Here is a 19,470-nt window from a genome sequence, read left to right as displayed (position 1 = left end):
ATTATGGTATGCACCTGAGAAACTTAGCTGGTTCACTTCTGATTTAGGTTAAAAAAAAAAGTTTTCATTACCGTTATCCTCTTCAGTCACAGAATGCTTCACACAGAATGTTCTGGATGTCTTAAACTTTAGTATCAATACATCTAATTATTTCCTTTGACCTGTACTATTCCTCTAAAAAATAAACATTTTCTGGTGAGGCAGACAGTTTTGTAGTCTTTCTGAAGACTTCTCCAACATTTTAACCTTGTTAGTTTTTAAAGAGAAACAGCCTAATTAGAAAACTTGAGCAGCTTGCAAGGGCGACATAACACATCCCTAATTTTGCATCTGTGTTCAAAGAAACAAAGGAAAACGTACAACAAACTACACAATTTACTCTCCTATTGAATTTGCTTTAAGCATGTGCGGCTAACCAATAACACCAGGCATCTTGCAGTACATGTAAAATTTTATTGTGAAAATTTTAAGGTAGATATTACATCTAAACACTTTCCAAATAGCATCAACAAGTATGAAATTACTTTGAAAACAATTCCTTTTCCTTTGAATACCTCAAAAAATTCATGGAGGAAGTCAGTATCTACCTCTCTCCACAAAACCAACATGTTTCTGTCAGTAATATGCAGGTAACGATGCAGAAATAACATTTCAATTTTTGATTTGCAAACAAGGTTTGGTATGCAATAACTATTATTTTGAATGCTTGCTTTAATATCTGCTCGAGTCTCCTTTTTCAGATCGACTCTCCCCACCATCTACTATAGATGCCACATAACTTGAGCTACCATATGCTTCACGAGGATCAGGGAGCACCCTACCCAGAGAAGGCGGATTCCTTTGGTCTTTTCTGCAAACATGCTCACGATCACAATAATGAAAATCACCACAGCTCCTTGAGTAACTCTCCCAACTTCTGCCATATCTATCTCGTGTATTACTATATGCATGGCAGGTGCTTCCACCATAAGACATCCGAGGCCCTCGTGCAGGTGGTGCATCATGAGACGTCCCTGCAGGGTTGATAAAATAATATGTGGGACTACATTTAAACATTTTTACTGCTATCATTAAAGCATGAATTAGTTAAAGTACTATTTGGAAATATCTGCTTTCCTCCGCCTTTGTTGACAGGATATTAATCAAGTCTTCAATAGTCAGAAGGTTTTATTTAAGAGAAGTGTAAGAGTAGTATTTTGCAGCTTAACAAACTTAATTCTAAAGTAAATGCTCAGTCACATTTTCTTAACGTTAACTGAAGTTCTCACCTTCATATCATTCCCTAGGCTTTATACTGATAATGAGTACCAGATAAGCACTGTTTATTTTATTATTTGTGCACAATGATGAAAATGAATAAATATGTTTCTGGGATGATCAAAAAAAAAAGAATACTCAATATTTAAACATGTTGCATATGTCCTTTACAATTTTCCTTAGAATTTCATTAAAATAACAATCCGGTCTATTAAATAAAATTCTGTAATTTACAAATCCATCCTGGACCCTTACCGTATCCCTGAAATGCATCTCTATAAGAACTTCCACGTAGATGTTCAGAATGATCTCTACCGAGGGCCTCACCGTAGCCATCGTGATAACTAAATTGAAAAAAAAAAAGTCTTTTCAATTTCCGAATGAACAATTTAAGAAATCCATTTGATAAATCCAGATAACATGACAGTACCTATATCCTCTAGAGGAATGTTCATCCCAACTAGAATGACCATAATCACGGTATGCATAGTCTCTAGGTGGTGGAGTATAATCCCTGGTTTCTCGGGAACTTGGACTATTTCTGCGTGCACAAGTTTAAGCAAGGAATGTTAAATTGTCAAATTGTAGTATCCAAAATAGAACTACATTACAACTTAAACACAGTTAAATTGCCAACCATCTAAATAAAATACCCACAGATCCCAAATGCCCAAAATGCCCAAATGCCCAAAAAGCACATGAAACAGATACTGATAATCAATGATGCAGGAAATGCATTTCAAATAAAAAAGGAGCTTCCACACTTCACACACACACACTGGAAGGGCAATAAATTTTCAAAAGCAGGAAATAACAAGTGTTTGAGAGGATGTAGATAAATTGGAGCCCTGACACAATGTTATTTGGAATGAACAATATAAGAAATCTATTTGATAAATCCAGAAAAAGTTACAGTATCTATATCCTCTAGAGGAATGTTCATCCTGCATAGAATGACCATAGTCTCAGTATGCCTAGCCTCTAGATGGTGGAGCATAATCCCTAGTTTCTCGGGAACTTAGATGATTTCTCTGTGCATAAGTTTAAGCAACAAATTTTAACTTTTCATCTTCTAGTATCGAACACATGACTAACTTACAACTTTAAATTAAAAGGCCAAACATCTAAATAGATATTTCTCCAAATAAAATAGGCAAATGGCCAAAAAGCACAAGGGACAGATACTCATATTCAGTGATTCAGAAAATGCATTTCTTTTTGTTTTATTATACTTTAAGTTCTAGGATACATGTGCATGATGAGTTAATGGGTGCAGAAAATGCATTTCAAATCCAAAATGAGATATCATATTTCACACACACAGATGAATGGCAATAAATTTTCAAAAGCAGGAAATAAAAAGTGTTTGAGAGGATGTAGATAAATTGGAGCCCTGATACAATGTTAGTTGGAATGAACAATTTAAGAAATCTATTTGACAAATCCAGAAAAGGTACAGTACCTATATGCTCTAGAATAACTTTCATGCCGACGAGAATGACCATAATCATGGTAAGCATGGCCTCTAGATGGTGGAGGATAATCCCTAGTTTCTCGGGAACTTCGATGATTTCTGTATGCATAAGTTTAAGCAACAAATTTAAATTTTCTACTTCTAGTATCTGATATATGACTAACTTACAACTTAAACAAAATTAAAAGGCCAAACATCTAAACAGATATTTCTCCAAATAAAATGGGCAAATGCCCAAAAAGCACATGGGACAGATACTCATATTCAGTGATTCAGAAAATGCATTTCTTTTTTTTTATTATACTTTAAGTTCTAGGGTACATGTGCATGATGGGTTAATAGGTGCAGAAAATGCATTTCAAATCCAAAATGAGATATCATATTTCACACACACAGATGAATGGCAATACATTTTCAAAAGCAGGAAATAACAAGTGTTTGAGAGGATGTAGGTAAATTGGAGCCCTGATACAATGTTAGTTGGAACAAACAATTTGAGAAATCTATTTGACAAATCCAGAAAAAGGTACAGTACCTATATCCTCTGGAATAAGTTTCATGCCGACGAGAATGACCACAGTCACGGTATGCATGGCCTCTAGATGGTGGAGCATAATCCCTAGTTTCTCGGGAACTTCGATGATTTCTGTATGCATAAGTTTAAGCAACAAATTTTAAATTTTCAACTTCTAGTATCCGATATATGACTAACTTACAACTTAAACAAAATTAAAAGGCCAAACATCTAAATAGATATTTCTCTAAATAAAATGGGCAAATGCCCAAGATGCACATGGGACAGATACTCATATTCAGTGATTCAGAAAATGCATTTTTTTTTATTATACTTTAAGTTCTAGGGTACATGTGCATGATGAATTAATGGGTGCAGAAAATGCATTTCAAATCCAGAATGGGATATCATATTTCACACACACACACTGGAAGGGCAATAAATTTTCCAAAGCAGGAAATAACAAGTGTTTGAGAGGATGTAGATAAATTGGAGCCCTGATAGAACGTTAGTTGGAATGAACAATTTAAGAAATCTATTTGACAAATCCAGAAAAAGGTACAGTACCTATATCCTCTAGAGGAATGTTCATCCCGATTAGAATGACCATTATCACAGTATGCATAGCCTCTAGATGGTGGAGCATAATCCCTCGTTTCTTGGCAACTTGGATGATTTCTGTGTGCATAAGTTTAAGCAACAAATTTTAAATTTTCAACTTCTAGTATCCAATACATGACTAACTTACAACTTAAACAAAATTAAAAGGCCAAACTTCTAAACAGTTTTTCCCCAAATAAAATCGGCAAATGCCCAAAAAGCACATGGGACAGATACTCATATTCAGTGATGCAGAAAATGCATTTCTTTTTGTTTTATTATACTTTAAGTTCTAGGACACAAGTGCATGATGAGTTAATGGGTGCAGAAAATGCATTTCAAATCCAAAATGGGATATCATATTTCAAACACACATTGGAATGGCAATAAACTTCAAACAGCAGGAAATAACAAGTGTTTGAGAGGATGTAGATCAATTGGAATGCTGATACAATGCTAGGTTGGAACGGAACATGATGCAGCTACTATGGAGAAATGTGGTGGTTCCTCAAGAAAACAAACATCATTATCATAGGACCATGCAATTCCACTCATATACACCCAGAACCGAATAGGCATACTCAAACAAATATTGGTGCGTAGAAATACTCGGGTGGAAACAACCCAGATAAAATAATGGGTTAATAGCTTGTGGAAGGAGTGAAGTGCTATGATGTAAATGAACCTTCAGGACATCATGCAAAAGGAGAGGAGACAAATACAAAAAGTCATGTAGTGTTTGAGCACATTAACATTAAATACCCACAACAGGTTAAGTTCAGAGGCAGAACACTGACTGGTGTTATCTAGCAGCTGAGGAAAAGGAGAAACTGGGAGGGACTGCTTAACTGGTAGTTGGAGTTTTAATTTGGAGTAATGAAAATGTTCTGGAAGTCGATGGAGGTAGTTGTTGCCTGGCACAGAACGTATTAAACACCACTTAACTGTTAACCTTATAATATTTAATTTTGTTATGTGAATTTCATCACCACAGAAAAAAAAATCAACTGTGTTTTTTAATTTTTCCTTTACCCATCGTTAGTTGCATAACCATCATATCTTGGTGACATGCGATCATTTCTCCAGGAAGATATTGTCCCTCTGCGTGGAGGAACTCCATAATTCTCTCTTCTTTGTGACATGGGACCTTTAACATTCAAATGATGGAACATTACGTAAAGAACACCAAATCTGAAACGCTATTTTCTCTTCTCTCAAACAACTTTTTTAAATTATTTCTTCTATGACTCCATTCTTTGTTTCCTAAATTACTAGACAGACATGACACTGTGAATATTTCTCATGGCTTTGGATAATCCCATGGCTTCCACAAGGCCAGTTCTTCTAATGAAGCTGAAGGCAAACATTAATGCTTAGGTAAAAGTTCATTTGTAATGGTTAATAACTACTTAGTTCTTATTTTCCTTTTCATGTAAATTACTGATGACTGTGAGTGACACAGGGAAAACACGTAAAACCATCAAACTCTTCACTGATTTTAAAGTTTACATACATTGTCCTTTCTCAGCCAAAGAAGGTAGATTTTCCAATATCATTCAGTCCATCTCACACACACATAAATACAGCTACCTTTAAATGACTCTATGCTAAATGTTTACATAAAAGTTCTTTATCTCTAACTGGTTGGCTCTATCTTAAATGTTGACAAATTTAAATGTATTAGTGAAGATTTTCTAATGATGGTCAGGATTTGCTTTTACTGCAAAGAAAGCAATGCTATGCAAGGGGTCATTACAACATTGTTGCTATTTCAAAATAGAAAGTTTCTCCTTTAATATATTCTTCACTTGCTATTCCTTAGAGGTCAGTGTTTCACATATGATACCTTCACTGGCTAATTTTCCAATGGAAATGTGTTGGCTTGGGTATCCTGAAGCCAATAAATACCTCCTTTCACCGATACTCTACGTATGAAATGTAAAATTGAAAATGGCAGTTTTTAACTTCCTCCATATGTGGATGGAGGACTAAGAAAGAATTTTAATTTGCTCTGCTTAAACTTCCTTGCTAAGAACTTTTATTTATTGTCTTATTTTCTTCTGCTCAGTCTGCAGTCTTACAATTCTCAAAAGTATTACTTGCATTCAACCCTACTGCTCACCTCATGTTGCTTAGTTCTAAATTCTCTCCTCAAATAATTTCAAATCTTACACTAAGGACCTTGTGTTAATGTTTAAACATCCCGGTACAATCTCAATTACTGATTTACATACACCTATATTTCACAACTCTGCATTTCTGTGATATCCACTTAATTTAAGAATTTTGGACTCCTACGTGTCTACCTCTCGAGCCTTAAATTTATTTTTAAATCATATTTAAGCCCAATGACTCCTTGTCTGCTAAATGCTCTTGTAGTTCTTTTGAATCTTCATGCAAGCAGTGAGTATGCCTTGCACATACGCATTACTGAGGTCTCAGAAGCTGGATGGCCAGGCTTAGCGGCTCACACTGTGAGTGAGTGTGGAAGGCTGAGGCAGCTGGACCGCTTGAGCCCCAGGCTTTAACATCAGTTTTGACAATGTAGTCAGATCCTCTCTCTACAAAAACATAGGAAAAAAATGTAGCTAGGTGTGCTGCTGCATGCCTGTAGTTGCAGAAACTCGGGAGGCTGAAACAGCAGAATTGCTTGAGCCCAGGAATTTGAGACTATAGTAAGCCGTCATCTCACAAATTTGAGGCTATGGTAAGCCGTCATCTCACATAGTGCACTCTCACGTAGTAAGAGCAAGACTCCAACCCGGCAAAGTCACCGAACAAGCAATTTTTAGAATGGGACACCAGGGGACTTAGGAAATGGAAGAATTAATTACATCAAGAAGCCTACCATCAAAGAATACTGCTAGGAACTTTTAGAAAAATTAAGGGGAATTTTCTAGCCAACACAGGATTAAAAGGAATGTTGGCCTCACTCTAATCACTTCTTTGATCTGCAATGAGAAGCTCAAGTATTTCTTCAACATAAATCTGAAAGGTACCTAGTGAGATAGAAACTATAATAAAAGCTATCAATCAGCAATTATGCTCACGTATGTGTCACTTCCCTTTTGTTCAATGAACTTAAAGCTAAGCATTCAGGTAAAACGGCTCATTTTCAGTCATACAAAAACTACGGTCTTTCTGTCAGGTAGCATTTACCTTGGCTTCCCATCCAACTACTGCTTCTTGCCACAGCAGAAGGAGCAGATTTTTTCAGAGGAGGACCTCCACTTCTTGAAGATGGACCTCTTTTAACTGGAGTGAGTCCCCTAGAATAACTCATCTTGAGATCAGGAGTGTATCCACCATCATCTGTATTTCAAACAAAATCTTTTTAGTTAACTAACATCACTGTTTCTTAAATGGCTAAGTTTTAGTTGTTTACAAATATTTTCTACATTTTATAACAAATTCACATTTTGTCTAAACTAATAAAATTAGCATTCCTACATGGTATTAGTACACTTCAAGCAATAAAAGTTCATTTAGAAAACCTAGAAAGGAACTCAAGTATCATAATATATCGGTATGAGGGAGAGATGTGGGAAAATGGGGCGTGAACAGGGCAGAAACCTATCACTAAAATATCTAAATATAATAGGCATAAAAATATTAAAAGAAAAATGATAACTGACTGTTTATATCCTTCTGTAATGAGGAAAAATTTTCAAAGCACATCATAAAGATAAACTAATTTCCATTCAAAGAAACTCAAATATTTCCAATACCAAGAAGTCACATATCAGGAAAATACATTGTCTCTAAAATTTGTTAACACAATATAGAATTCTTAAAATTCCCTTATGAGACACTAATTTTCAGATGAGACTATGCTGAATTTTAACAGTCTTTAAGAATTGCATATTCGGTAATATAAACATTTTTATACATCTACAAAAATGTAGATATATGCCAATTGCCAGGTGGTGTTACAGGTTAGAATTTATATATACATTCTCGTCCGTGGCAGAGTATAATTGAACCTCACCCTCAAGATCAGTGGAGACAAAATAGCCATGAAACTATGCATCTTAAACTGGAGCAAACACTGCAATTTCAACTTGAAAACAATCTCCAATTAATTACACGTCTGGTTATTAAAACTCCAAGTTAATTGTTAGAGTTTTGAAGGTTGGTTAATAGATAATACAACTTAACCAACAGGTTTATTTATTTATTTATTCAGATGCACTCTTGCCCTATCACGCAGGTTGGAGTGCCATGGCATAACCTTGGCTCACTGCAGCTTTTGCCTCCCAGGTTCCCGTGATTCTCCTGCCTCAGCCTCCTGAGTAGCTGGGATTACAGGTGCACGCCACCACGCCCAGGCAAATTTTTTTGTATCTTTAGGAGAGACAGGGTTTCACCATGTTGGCCAGGCTGGTCTGGAAATCCTGACCTCGTGGTCCACCTGCCCTGTACTCCCCAGGTGCTGAGGTGACAGGCGTGAGCCACCTCGCCCAGCCCATCCAACAGTTTTTTTTTTTCCTTTTTTTTTAAATATATGGTTTGTTTTTCTTTTGGATGTAAAGATGGACCCCTCATTTCTATTAAGTAAATCACTCATAAATATCATTTTCAGTGACTCAGCCTCCAGCAAAGAAAGATTCATACATATCTGTGAAGCCGTGGTTTTTAGAACTTTCCAGAGTCACACACTCTTTTCAGAAATTAAAGTTCTACATTTCTTCAATTGAAAATGCTTTATGGCAGGCCAATGTACAAACTCTCTGTATCAAAATTACAAAGCAATACATTTGCATAGATGTTTCCACATGTAGACACAAGAAAACAAATACTGCAAAATCAATCTTCAGTATTCAGTTACTTTTTCCTGTTGGAAAATTTTAAATATTACATCGTACTTTGATAATACAACTGACACAAAGTTCTGGGCCCTAAAGTAGAAAACTCTAAAGTATAATGAATATAAATGGGTTCTGCAGAAAACCGGTTGAGTACAGGCAATCAGCATTCACAAACACAACCCAGTTTCAAATGTGTGTTACTTCAATGCAAACTTACTATAATTTTAAAACAAATGTTAGATATTAGTTCAATCATTCTTCTAATACGCCTTTAGTACTTAGAAATAAGTTTGCTTATTATCAATAAGCTAATTTTCTCTTCATACAGGAAATAAAAAAATTGAGAAATTTCGATATCGTCAAACTTATTTTCTTTCAGTCCTATGGTTCCATCTTTATATTTTAAAACATTACCCAGGTGTCCTTCATGTGAGGGAAGCCACCCTCTTGTTCCTCCACTGCTTCCTCTTGCAGATCTCAGACTTCCTGAAGGGCTTCTGGTTCTCGAAGAAGCTGGTGGTCTCCGCCTACCATCACTTTGAAAAGATGGTTTCTTGGCTTGTTCTACTTTTATTGCTTTTCCATCCAAAGACTAGAAGTATTAAGGGTACTATCAATAACACTGGCACATTTAACGTATGCACATTTTACAAACATTTTTACATCAACTGTAGTTCAATTCGAGGTATTTTCTCTCAAAAGGAAACTTTTTTTTCTCCTAAAATGAACACATCTTTCGCAATGCCAAATTTGAGACAGTTACTGAGCACATGCCTTCCATTAAGGGATCAAACACAAATTCTATTTTTCAAATTCCTTGAAAACTTCTCCATTATTAAAAAAAAAAACCTCAAACATAAAAAAAAAGATTGACCCATCACACATTCTATGGAAGAATGTGGCACATCTGTTTTTTACAATATATAATCCACTTCATCTTTGTAGTCACATCACTGATTTGAAAGTTGCAATGTCCCAACGAAACTTGTGTCATTTAAAAAAAAATGAGCTTACTTTTTCAGAGTGATTAGTCACATTACTCATTATGAGTTGTTTCTTGTTGGATTTGCTAACACTTACATAAAATGTCCCCATATGATTTACAATTCTATATTGACTCTAAAAATGTTTCTGTAAATGTGATCCTTGTTTGATCTCATTAAGTTTTCTTGCCTTACTCATTTCTTACCTTGCCTTAGACGTGCCCCTAAAAAACGAATCTTAATATAGTACTTCAGGTAATTTCTCAGAAATGCTTAACTATCCTAATTAATTTCATAATAACATTTTTCACTGTAATCTTTTCTACAGGCCACAGCAATTTTTGAAAACAGTTCAGCTAATAATGCGATTTTAAAATTACATGGCTTTTGTTATTTGGAGGAAGGACTTAAATCCCTGAACAAGACCCCTTGCAGCCACATCGCCCGTTGTTCCTACCTTGAAACTTCTTTTGTTATTTCTGGGCTCAAAATATTTTCCCCAGATTTGCCCACGGCTGCTTCCTTCCCAGTGTTCTGAAGTCAGCCAAAATTCCTTAACTGTTAATTCCCCCTGAAAACTCGAAGAACCTCCTTTATTGGCCATCTTAACATTAATGTGCATACAACATTCATAGTTATTTTAACACAATAAAACATGTGAGATGAAGTAATTTAGAAATAACGTTGGCTGGGCGCGGTGGCTCACACCTGTAATCCCAATACTTTGGGAGGCCGAGGCAGGTGGATCATGAGGTGAAGAGATACAGCTCATCCTGGCTAACAGGGTGAAACCCCATCCCTACTCAAAGTACAAAATTAGCTGGGCGTGGTGGCACGCCTCTGTAGCCCCTGGTACTGGGAGGCTGAGGCAGGAGAATCGCTTGAACCCGGGAGGCGAAGGTTGCAGTAAGCCAAGATGGCCCCACTGCAATCCAGCCTAGGGCACACAGCGAGTCTCCATCTTAAAAAACAAACAAACGAACAAAAACTTTACACAAATTATCTGCCCTTTTGCTTGAAAACTAGAGGGAAAAAAGAAATTATCATAGATTCCTATACAGAAGTCAAAATTATCTCCATACCTACCACAAAGCCATGAACCAAAAGCAACTCTCGGTTTCTACCACAGCTTGAAATACTAATTTATAAGGGTGAATAAAAATGTACTTTCTGCTATGTGACAGGAAGTGTGCTAGATGTAACAGAAAGAAAAGCAACTAGCAAGACTTAAATATGCACTATATACAATTTCACGATCAATAGATTAATACATAGTACAGCGAGTAGAAAATACCTACAATACGCAATGAGGAAGAAAATATGAAATCTAAGTGGTTTTTGAAGCATAAATTTTATTTATGAGCCATACACAGGGAAGGATAATTCTCAAGAAGTCTAAAAAAGCACTTTGGGAATAGCGTGAAGACTAACAGGACCTAAAAACAGATTGGGATAATGTTATTTATTTATTTTATTTATTTTTTGTTGTTTTGAGACGGATTCTTGCTCTGTTGCCAGGCTGGAGTGCATCGGCGTGGTCTCGGCTCACTGCAACCTCTGCCTCCTTGGGTTTAACCGATTCCCCTGCCTCAGCTTACTGACTAGCCGGAACTACAGGCACACACAACCAGATGCAGCTAATCTCTTTTTTTTTTTTTTTGTATTTTAGTAGCGACAGGGTTTCACCATGTTGGCCATTATGGTTTCTTTCTCCTGACCTTGTGATCTGCCCGCCTTGGCCACCCAAAGTGTTGGGATTACATGCGTGAGCCACCATGCCCGGCATGATTGGGATAATGCTATAAAGCAAAAAACACTAAAGAGCACAGAATGGAATGCTCTTGACTACAATGTAAAGGAATTCAATAATTAATATAATTACATAGAAGTTTAAAGCTTAAGTAAACACACAATCTCTAGATTTAAGACTCAACAGGACAAGAGACCATTGGTTCAATCAAAACAAGTCCTCAAACACACTGGGGAAATGAGTAATTAGCTATTCATGTTACATAAATTACTCTGGTGACAGGAAAGAAATGTCCTTAGGAGAAAAAGCAAGCACGGAGCCAAGAATGCCAGTTACTTCTTCTGTTATCTGACTTCAATGTTCTCATATTATTTTCTATTTTCAACTACTTAACCTTTCCGTAAATGTAAGGGTCTTATTTAAATACACTTTTGCAAGAATATATTTTCATAAAATACATTCTTCAAGAAGGAAAGAGTCTTTCCTTCTTGTGCATCTGTTATTAATAGCATTTAATAAATATTGACTTATTACTTTCATTTACATGAGGGTTCCTTTTAAGTTTTAAAGCTCTTCAAAACCTTTTAAAATCTATTTGCACTCATATCGAAATACAAAGATAGAAAAAGGTTACCAAATATTAATTTATAGAATGTTAATTCCAATACCCTTCCAACTACACTTGCACATATATGGCACAAAAAAGAGGATGGCTTCATATGTCATTCTACTATCTTCAAAAGTTTAGTAATATTAAAAAGACCTAGAAATATTGTTAATTGAAGAACAGAGTTAGAATATTAGTAATAAGGGACTCTTACCTTTCCATTCATATCTTTGGCAGCATTCTTAGCATCTGCAGGGTTCTCAAAAGTAATAAATGCAAAGCCTCTGGATTTGCTGGTTCGATCCTTTATCAAAAGAACTAAAATATATGAAAACATTTTACATTCATATAATGGACTCATCAAGGTACTCACCATCTAAAGGTTACATCAAACTAAAAAATAATTGCATTTCACATCACTATTATGGTTCTCAGTACTCAGTCACCCCTACAGTCAGTCTAGTTTATTCCAGTTTGTTTCGGAACTCCACAGCACATTTACTTTCCCTCATTTTCCTTTCTAAGTAGTAGGTTATCCTTTCCACAGAACCTTAACCTACTACTATGAGAATTTTCCAAATATCAAACGGATACTACAAAATAAGAGTTTAAAATGCATAAGGCATTTTAACGTAGGTATACAATGAACTTCGAAAAAATATATTTTTTCAAAACATATATATATAACATACATATTTTAAACATACATATTGAAATATACATGTGAAAATACACACACACACACACACACACACACACACACACAGAGACACGGTTTTAAGAGTTACCTTCTGATATGGGACCATGTTTCCCAAATACTGCTTTAAGCATCTTCTCATTGGTTTCTCTATTGAGGCCAGCAATGAAAAGCTTCCCAGGATGATCTGCTTCTACCATTGTGCTGTAAATGGTAAAAAAATTATCTATATTTAGATATAAATAAGCTAAAAAGAGAAAATTTTATTACGTACTGTGCTGAAAACCCAAGTAAAATTCCCTTCCCGAGGCTGACATCTTTTTAGTATTTCTTACTTTATATATGTAAAATTTGTAACACTCAGAGCAGAGGGGCACTAACTTCATGGACAAATGCTGCATTTTAGTATGTACCTGACAAAATCTCACTTCTAAAAATTAGATAAGAAAAGCTATTGTAATTTTCCTCAGTTGCAATATGAAGAATGTCCCCATTTAAATAATTTTATTTGAAAAGAATCTATTTATGAGGTACAGTGTGATGTTTTGCATATTTTCTTTCTTGAGATGTATGTCTCCTGTTGCCAAAGTGAACTGCTCACTGCAGGCTCTTCCACCCAGCCTCAACTGATCTTCCTACATCTCAGCTTCCCAAGTAGCTAGTACTACAGGCGCTTTCTACCACAGCTGGGCAATTTTTTGTATTTTTAAAAATAGACAAGGGTTTCCCCATAGTGCCCAAGCTAGTCTCCAAATCTTCGGCTCAAGTGTTCTGCCGGCTTGGGACTACCAAAGTGATGGGATTTCAAGGGTGACTCACCACACTCAGCATGATATTTGGATAAGAGATTAAATCGAGCTACTTAAAATGTTCTAGGAGGAGAATATTCTAAATATTTTACCATCTTTTAGTGATTTGAAATATACAATAGGTCAAAGATCCCCAAACCCTAGCCTTCAACCCGTACCTATCTGTGGCCTGAATGTGATGCCGGAGGATGACATGTAATACCTGTCTGTGGAGAATGTAACGCCTGAGGATGACCTGAGGTGGTACACTTTTATCCGGAAACCATCCTCCCTACTCCCTCGCTGGCCCTCCCTGTCCCCGTGACAGCCTCACTGCCCCACCTGGCCTCTGTCACATTGCTCCTACCGGAAGACCCGCCCCACCACGTGCCCCTCGGAGCCCTGCCGCCAGCCCCCACTCCCAAACGTGTCCACCTCGCCGCCTTCTTCCCCTGCGCAACCCTTGTCTGAGGAAAAACTGACTTCTACTAAACCAGTCCCTGATGCGAAAATAGCAATGAAAGAGTCCATTACGTTACCCAGGCTGGTCTCAAACTCCTGACTTCAAGCCATCCTCCGACCTCCACTTCCCAAAATGCTAGGATTACAGGAGTAAGGCAGTGTGCCAGGTTAACAGAATAACTTAAGCGCATCTTATTTTGTTCCAGTTTTCGGCTATCTAACTCCATTTATCTCGGTTACACCCACTTATTCGGTTTAAATTATTTACGGTGCCAAAGATACATGAAACATCTTTCAAATACTGTCATACAACGAAGGAGACAATCACAGGCTTTACAGAGGCAAACTGAAACTCAGATTATTTGTGGCCCCATATTTCTACATACACTAAAGTAACACAATTTATGTCAAAATTTGATAATTTCTTCCAAGCAAATCAGACACGCGACATGTGCTAACTAAAAGTGTGACTTTTTAATCGCAGTGGTTAAGTGTATTGCCTGTATTCTGAATTATGACCACATTCACAGAGAAAACCCGCTTTAATAAAAAGTGCACATGAAAACAAATGGCGGCTTAGCACCATCTCCCACAACTAGTCGGACATATTAGGCACTTAAAGGTAGAATCCTCAGCAAAAACCAATGAGTTTAACGAAAGTGAGTCTCTTAATAGCACTGAGGAGTTCTTTCCCCCACTGACTCCTCCCGTAATACAACACCCACACATAGAAAACCCATCCCCTTTTATAGACAAAATCCCAAACCTTTGCTTTCTATTCTTGCCGAGAGACCCAGCTGTCCAGAGAAACAGAAAATACCTGCGATTTTTAGTAGGACAAAGAGCCTGAGGTTCGCCTGGCCCTCAGGCCGTACGGAACCGGCTTCGGAACACCACAGGGCCAACTGCGGGAAGGACAGCGGCAGCTACCCTGAGAGGGAAGGACGCCAGAAGCCGTGCCCGGAAATCCCGCCTACCTCCAGCGGCCAATCATTGCGAAGGCGGTGGGCGTCAGCCAGTTCCTGCGAAGGCTGTGGGCGTGTCCTGAGGCCCCTCCGCCCCAGCTGGCCTGCAGCTCCATCATCTCGCGGTAACTCTTCCGAGACCACGCTTGTGCCATGTGGCGGGCGGCGGTGGAATAAGGCACACGCGAACTGTGAGCCCTTTGCAATTGTGGGCATGGAAGACCTACACCCTAACTGGCATCCTGAGTGTGGCAAGACATTAATTAACCCACAGGGAACACATGAAACATCTCACTTCATTAGGCAGGCTAGGCTGATGGTACCGAATATTGCAGATCCAGAGGGGAGAGAGAGGGACAAGCGCTGCCCGCTGGGGCGAGGGCAGCGGCGGTGGCTTGGGGGGATTGGGGCAGGGCGGGTGCGTGGGACTCAAGTTGACTGGTACGTTGCTGAGGTGGAATTCCTCTGCACCAGAAGCTGAAACCCTGCAAGGATTCTGTCAGGTCTAGGCAAATACATACTCCGAGTTCCATGGTTCCTCCCTGAGGATGCTGTACTCACAGGGGCATTCCAAAGGACTTCTCATCCTGTGTCCTGGGCACACGGGAGGCCTACCGCCATGGTCGCCAATGCAGTGATCCGTGTGCACTGCTTTGCTGGTGCAGAGGCTCTCACAAGTGCAGTGGTGGCCGTGGTGCCTGCTAGCGGGGCTCTGGAAGCCAGGGCCTTGGCATCCGACTCCAGGGCTGCTGTGCGCAGCTAACCCTGCTGGGTATCTGAGCCGCAGTGTGAGAGTGACAGGCTAAGGGCCCTGTGGGGCTCCCCAGGAACCCTGTTCCACATAGGTGTAGGATGTGGTTCTCAGCAGGGCAAGGCCCGCAGGCCTCTCCTGGAGTTGCCCCCAGAGTCGAGGGGTGCCGTGGGGGTGGGGTGGGAGGCACAGGCTTTGCTCTGTTGGAGCCTCAAGGAGGGCACCATGTTAAGGCTGGAGGCTGTGCAGGAGAGGATGGTCTGTGCACAGAGCAGGAAGACAACCCTGGGGGAAGAGGCATGCTAGTGGGGGATGACATCATTGCAGAGATGGAGGTGGTGGCCAAGGAGGAGGCCAATGTGGAGCCACAGCAGGAGGACCTGCAGGCACAGCCTGGCCCTGGCCCCAGTACGCCCCGGCCAGCAAGAGACTCGCTGGACGTCCTTCACTTGGAGCTCCGCTACGTGAATGTCCCAGGCCACAGGGCATCCCCGGCTTCTGGGCCAGAGCCATATCCTTGCAGCTTCCAATTCGGGATGGTTGGCAGCAGGGGATGGGCGCCGAGCTCCCGGGAGCGGAGGTGGGGGGAAACAAGGTGGTAGGCACTGGCGGTCAGCCAGGATTCAGGGCATGGGGGACAACAAGGGGAACCGAGAACAGGCTCATGCACATAGGAGGGCAGCTGAATTGCATGTGCCCTGAGGGCATGTGGTAGGGACAGGAAGCCAAGCACAGCACTCACCAGGGAGAACAGCAGCGCCAAGGACCCATCATAACAGCAGAAAGTTGAAGGATACGATTCACTGGGAAAGTCCCTGGAGGAAGGGGAGTCTGCATGCCCATGCCAGCCATGGAACTTCCCTGCTCCCCTTGCCTGTGTCCAGCAAGCTTACCCCAGAAACACAAGGTGCTCAAGACTCGATGTCACTGTGCACGGGGCTGCTGTCCTATGCAAGGCAGGCACTGTCTCCCCAGACACAATTTCTTCCCTGTGCCAGCACTGCACCCAAAGATGTTTAGGCCCTGAGTATATATAAGCTCCCTTGAAACCACTCGAGCTCCATGGGGAGAGCCAGGCACAGCCCCGTAGCTACTTCTACCCACAGCGGTTGCCTGGGGTGGACACGTGCACCCCTCAGGGAGACCAGGAGAAGGAGAGACCACACACTCAGACAGCAGCAGAGCCTGTCTAGCACCCAGCACAGGAGGGCCTCCTGCAGCTCAGAAACGCCGAGCAAGTAGTCGCCTCACACAACAACACCCCGCCCCCAACCCCCTGCCCACTTCTTCAGTGCCAGTCCCTGGTCAGAGCAGGTTGTCTGGGCCTGCCTCCACCCACCACCAAGACCACCACAGCTCTGATGGTGCCCTCCACGCCAGACAGAGACAGAGGGCCTGGAAGGGAAGGTGCCCTGCCCCACACTCTCCGTGCTCTTGCAAAGTTGCAGGGTGTTTCCTTGCACGCCCACCCAATCATCTGGCGGCTCCTTGACCAGAGGCAGCTTGTGCGGCACACCCAGATGTTGGCCGGGATCACAAATGATGATGAAGTCCTGCTAAGCTACGTACGTGATGGATTTGCAGGTCAGGCTAAGGAGCCTGAGTCTTCGGGAGGGGTCTGGTGTCTGGGTCAGGTTGAGGTACCCCTGGGACCCGGGGGTGTCTCAATGAGAGAGTTGGGAAGGAGAAACACACGCTTCACCCCAGCTAACAGGTCACCTCACCCCAGCTACATGAAATGCTGCTTTGAGTACGTCCTCTTTCTCCTTCTTGGCCAGGTAAGGGGAGGAAAGCAACTCTTCCAGGAACCGGCGGCAGGATGAAGTTTTCCTTTTATCACAGTCTTTACTTCCACAATGAAGTGATCATTCGGGAGTACTGCCTTGGCATCCTCGGTAAGGAGCGCCTCCCAGCATGGTAGGGGAGCTGGTGTGTGGGAGGGTAGGTCTGGCATGAACCTTCCTGACTCCTCTCTTTGCAGGATACGGGATGTCTCATTCCACTGCAGTCTAGTGGTTGTGGGATCAGGAAGGTCAAGCCTCCAGCTGCAGGCAGTGACAGAGTGGAACGAGATTTCAAAACAAAATAAAACAAAACAAAACAGGCACTGGAAATATAATAAAATACATAAATGTGGGATGTAATATGTAATCGTGATAAAATAAACTGGATTTTTTGTATAAATTATACATATAAATGTAATGACAAGACAGTGATAAGACAACTCATGGTCTTATCTCAATACTTAGTGTCTTCATGTAACATACGTCCTTTAGGATAGTTATCGACCATTTTCTTTCCAGGAGAGACAGATGAGAATGCAGAAATGTTAAAGTGCAAGTGCCGGAAGCTTCCAGCTGTGCCCACCTGTATCCTGACATAGACAGTTTCACTGTTTGCTTCATTAATCACGCCAAAGGCTCTGATGCAAATGTGGTACAGAGTCACATGTTTTTGTATCTACATGATAGAAACTATAACTTCATCCCTATATAAAAGGGTATACAGCATATGCCTCGATGATAAATATAAGTGAATCATTGATCAGTAGGAAACCATTTTAAAAGTCTTTCACAACAGAAAAAAATCCCTGAAAACATTTTCTTCTCAATCTCTGAGTTTTCTTACATGGCTTATGAACCTCTATCCACACTCAAGACATAGTATGCTGCTCTTCCAACAAATTATTCATTGTACATAATTCCTGTAATCTAATAACAGTACTTTTACACCTCGGGGTTTAAAATGACTCCAACTTTTTTCTGTTTCTCCAATTAAAATAACTTTTTTAAGGTTTAATTTTCACTAATTTTTTGCAGTAATATTTTTGAAGGTATTTGACCAGGATGATTTGGTTATATACCTGTCTGACGTCTCCCTTTCCTCTGAATACATATTTTATTACCCACTTATTAGATCTCAGTTTAAGAAGTTGAAATAGGGATTTACATCTAAATTCTACATTTGAATTTACAGGAGTCAGTGAGTCCAGGAAGTGCCTTTATGCACAGACCAATATCTGGGAATGGCACTAGGGGACAAATAAGCTTTACCAGTCTCAAAGCCCTGGCTACTACAGTGAATCCACCCTTCTCCTGGGTCTTATCTACTTCAGCAAAAGAAGTCCACCCACTAAACCAGGCCCTTGTACTTTGGGCGGAAACTCCTAAGTCCTCTAGTCTCCTCAAACGGACAACCAGGCTGCCAATTTTCACAATAATAATTTCTATAGCACTGAGTCTTTGCTAGCCTTGTAACTATAGCTACTGATGCTACAGTCTGGTCCCTGTATGATAAAACACCAGAGCAACAGAAACAAAAATATTGACTGAAGCCTTCTAAAATCTCTGTAAATATATCTTCAATAAATATGTTCTTTTTTTTACAGAACGACTGCTTTCAACTTCCTGAACTAATGCTTCGCCTTCGCTAGTTTTCATTGTTGAAATTGATGGAAAAGTGTACATTTAACATGAAAGTCAATACAGAATTTCATATGTCAGCAATTAAAATTTTCAAAATGATGCAAAATACAAATGTGAAACTGTATTTGTGAAATTTACCATTCATTGAAATTTGTTTTCCTACCTACCCAGGCACAGAATTTGTTATAACTGTCTGCATGTTCTCCTCACGTGGGGGAAAAACAGCACCAGCCGGCACGGGAATCCTTTGAAGCTGGAGGGAGAGGTTGCAATGATCTGAGAGTTTGCCCCTTCACTGCAGCCTAGATGACACAGTGAGACTCCAACTGAAAACAAACAAACAGACACACACACACACATACACCCAAAAAATTGATAAAAAAAAAAAA

General features: G+C 39.9%; 1 protein-coding gene across 3 annotated transcripts; it reads right to left on the bottom strand.

Moving 5' to 3' along the window:
• Positions 1–435: 435 nt before the first annotated feature.
• On the bottom strand, positions 436–14,864 carry LOC129395779 (RNA-binding motif protein, Y chromosome, family 1 member F/J-like). Of its 3 annotated transcripts, XM_055107238.2 has the most exons (13): positions 14,761–14,864; positions 14,018–14,076; positions 12,782–12,894; positions 12,208–12,311; positions 9,068–9,245; positions 7,005–7,157; positions 4,878–4,992; positions 3,813–3,923; positions 3,267–3,377; positions 2,720–2,830; positions 1,688–1,798; positions 1,513–1,601; positions 436–1,013 (listed from the first exon to the last, which is right to left on the bottom strand). In XM_055107238.2, exons 3-13 carry the CDS (start codon positions 12,888–12,890, stop codon positions 712–714), a joined length of 1,494 nt encoding a protein of 497 aa, XP_054963213.1. In that variant the 5' UTR covers positions 12,891–12,894; positions 14,018–14,076; positions 14,761–14,864; the 3' UTR covers positions 436–711. The 3 variants fall into 3 exon arrangements, with proteins under 3 accessions (XP_054963213.1, XP_054963214.1, XP_054963215.1); XM_055107240.2 differs by lacking the exon at positions 1,688–1,798 and having other exon boundaries at positions 437–1,013; XM_055107239.2 differs by lacking the exons at positions 1,688–1,798; positions 14,018–14,076.
• Between the last annotated feature and the right edge of the window lie 4,606 nt (positions 14,865–19,470).

The sequence above is a fragment of the Pan paniscus genome, chromosome Y, assembly GCF_029289425.2.
Source record: "Pan paniscus chromosome Y, NHGRI_mPanPan1-v2.0_pri, whole genome shotgun sequence".
NCBI lineage: Eukaryota > Metazoa > Chordata > Mammalia > Primates > Hominidae > Pan > Pan paniscus.
Note: the sequence above shows the minus strand (reverse complement) of the source record. Positions and strands in the feature narration are given on the sequence as shown.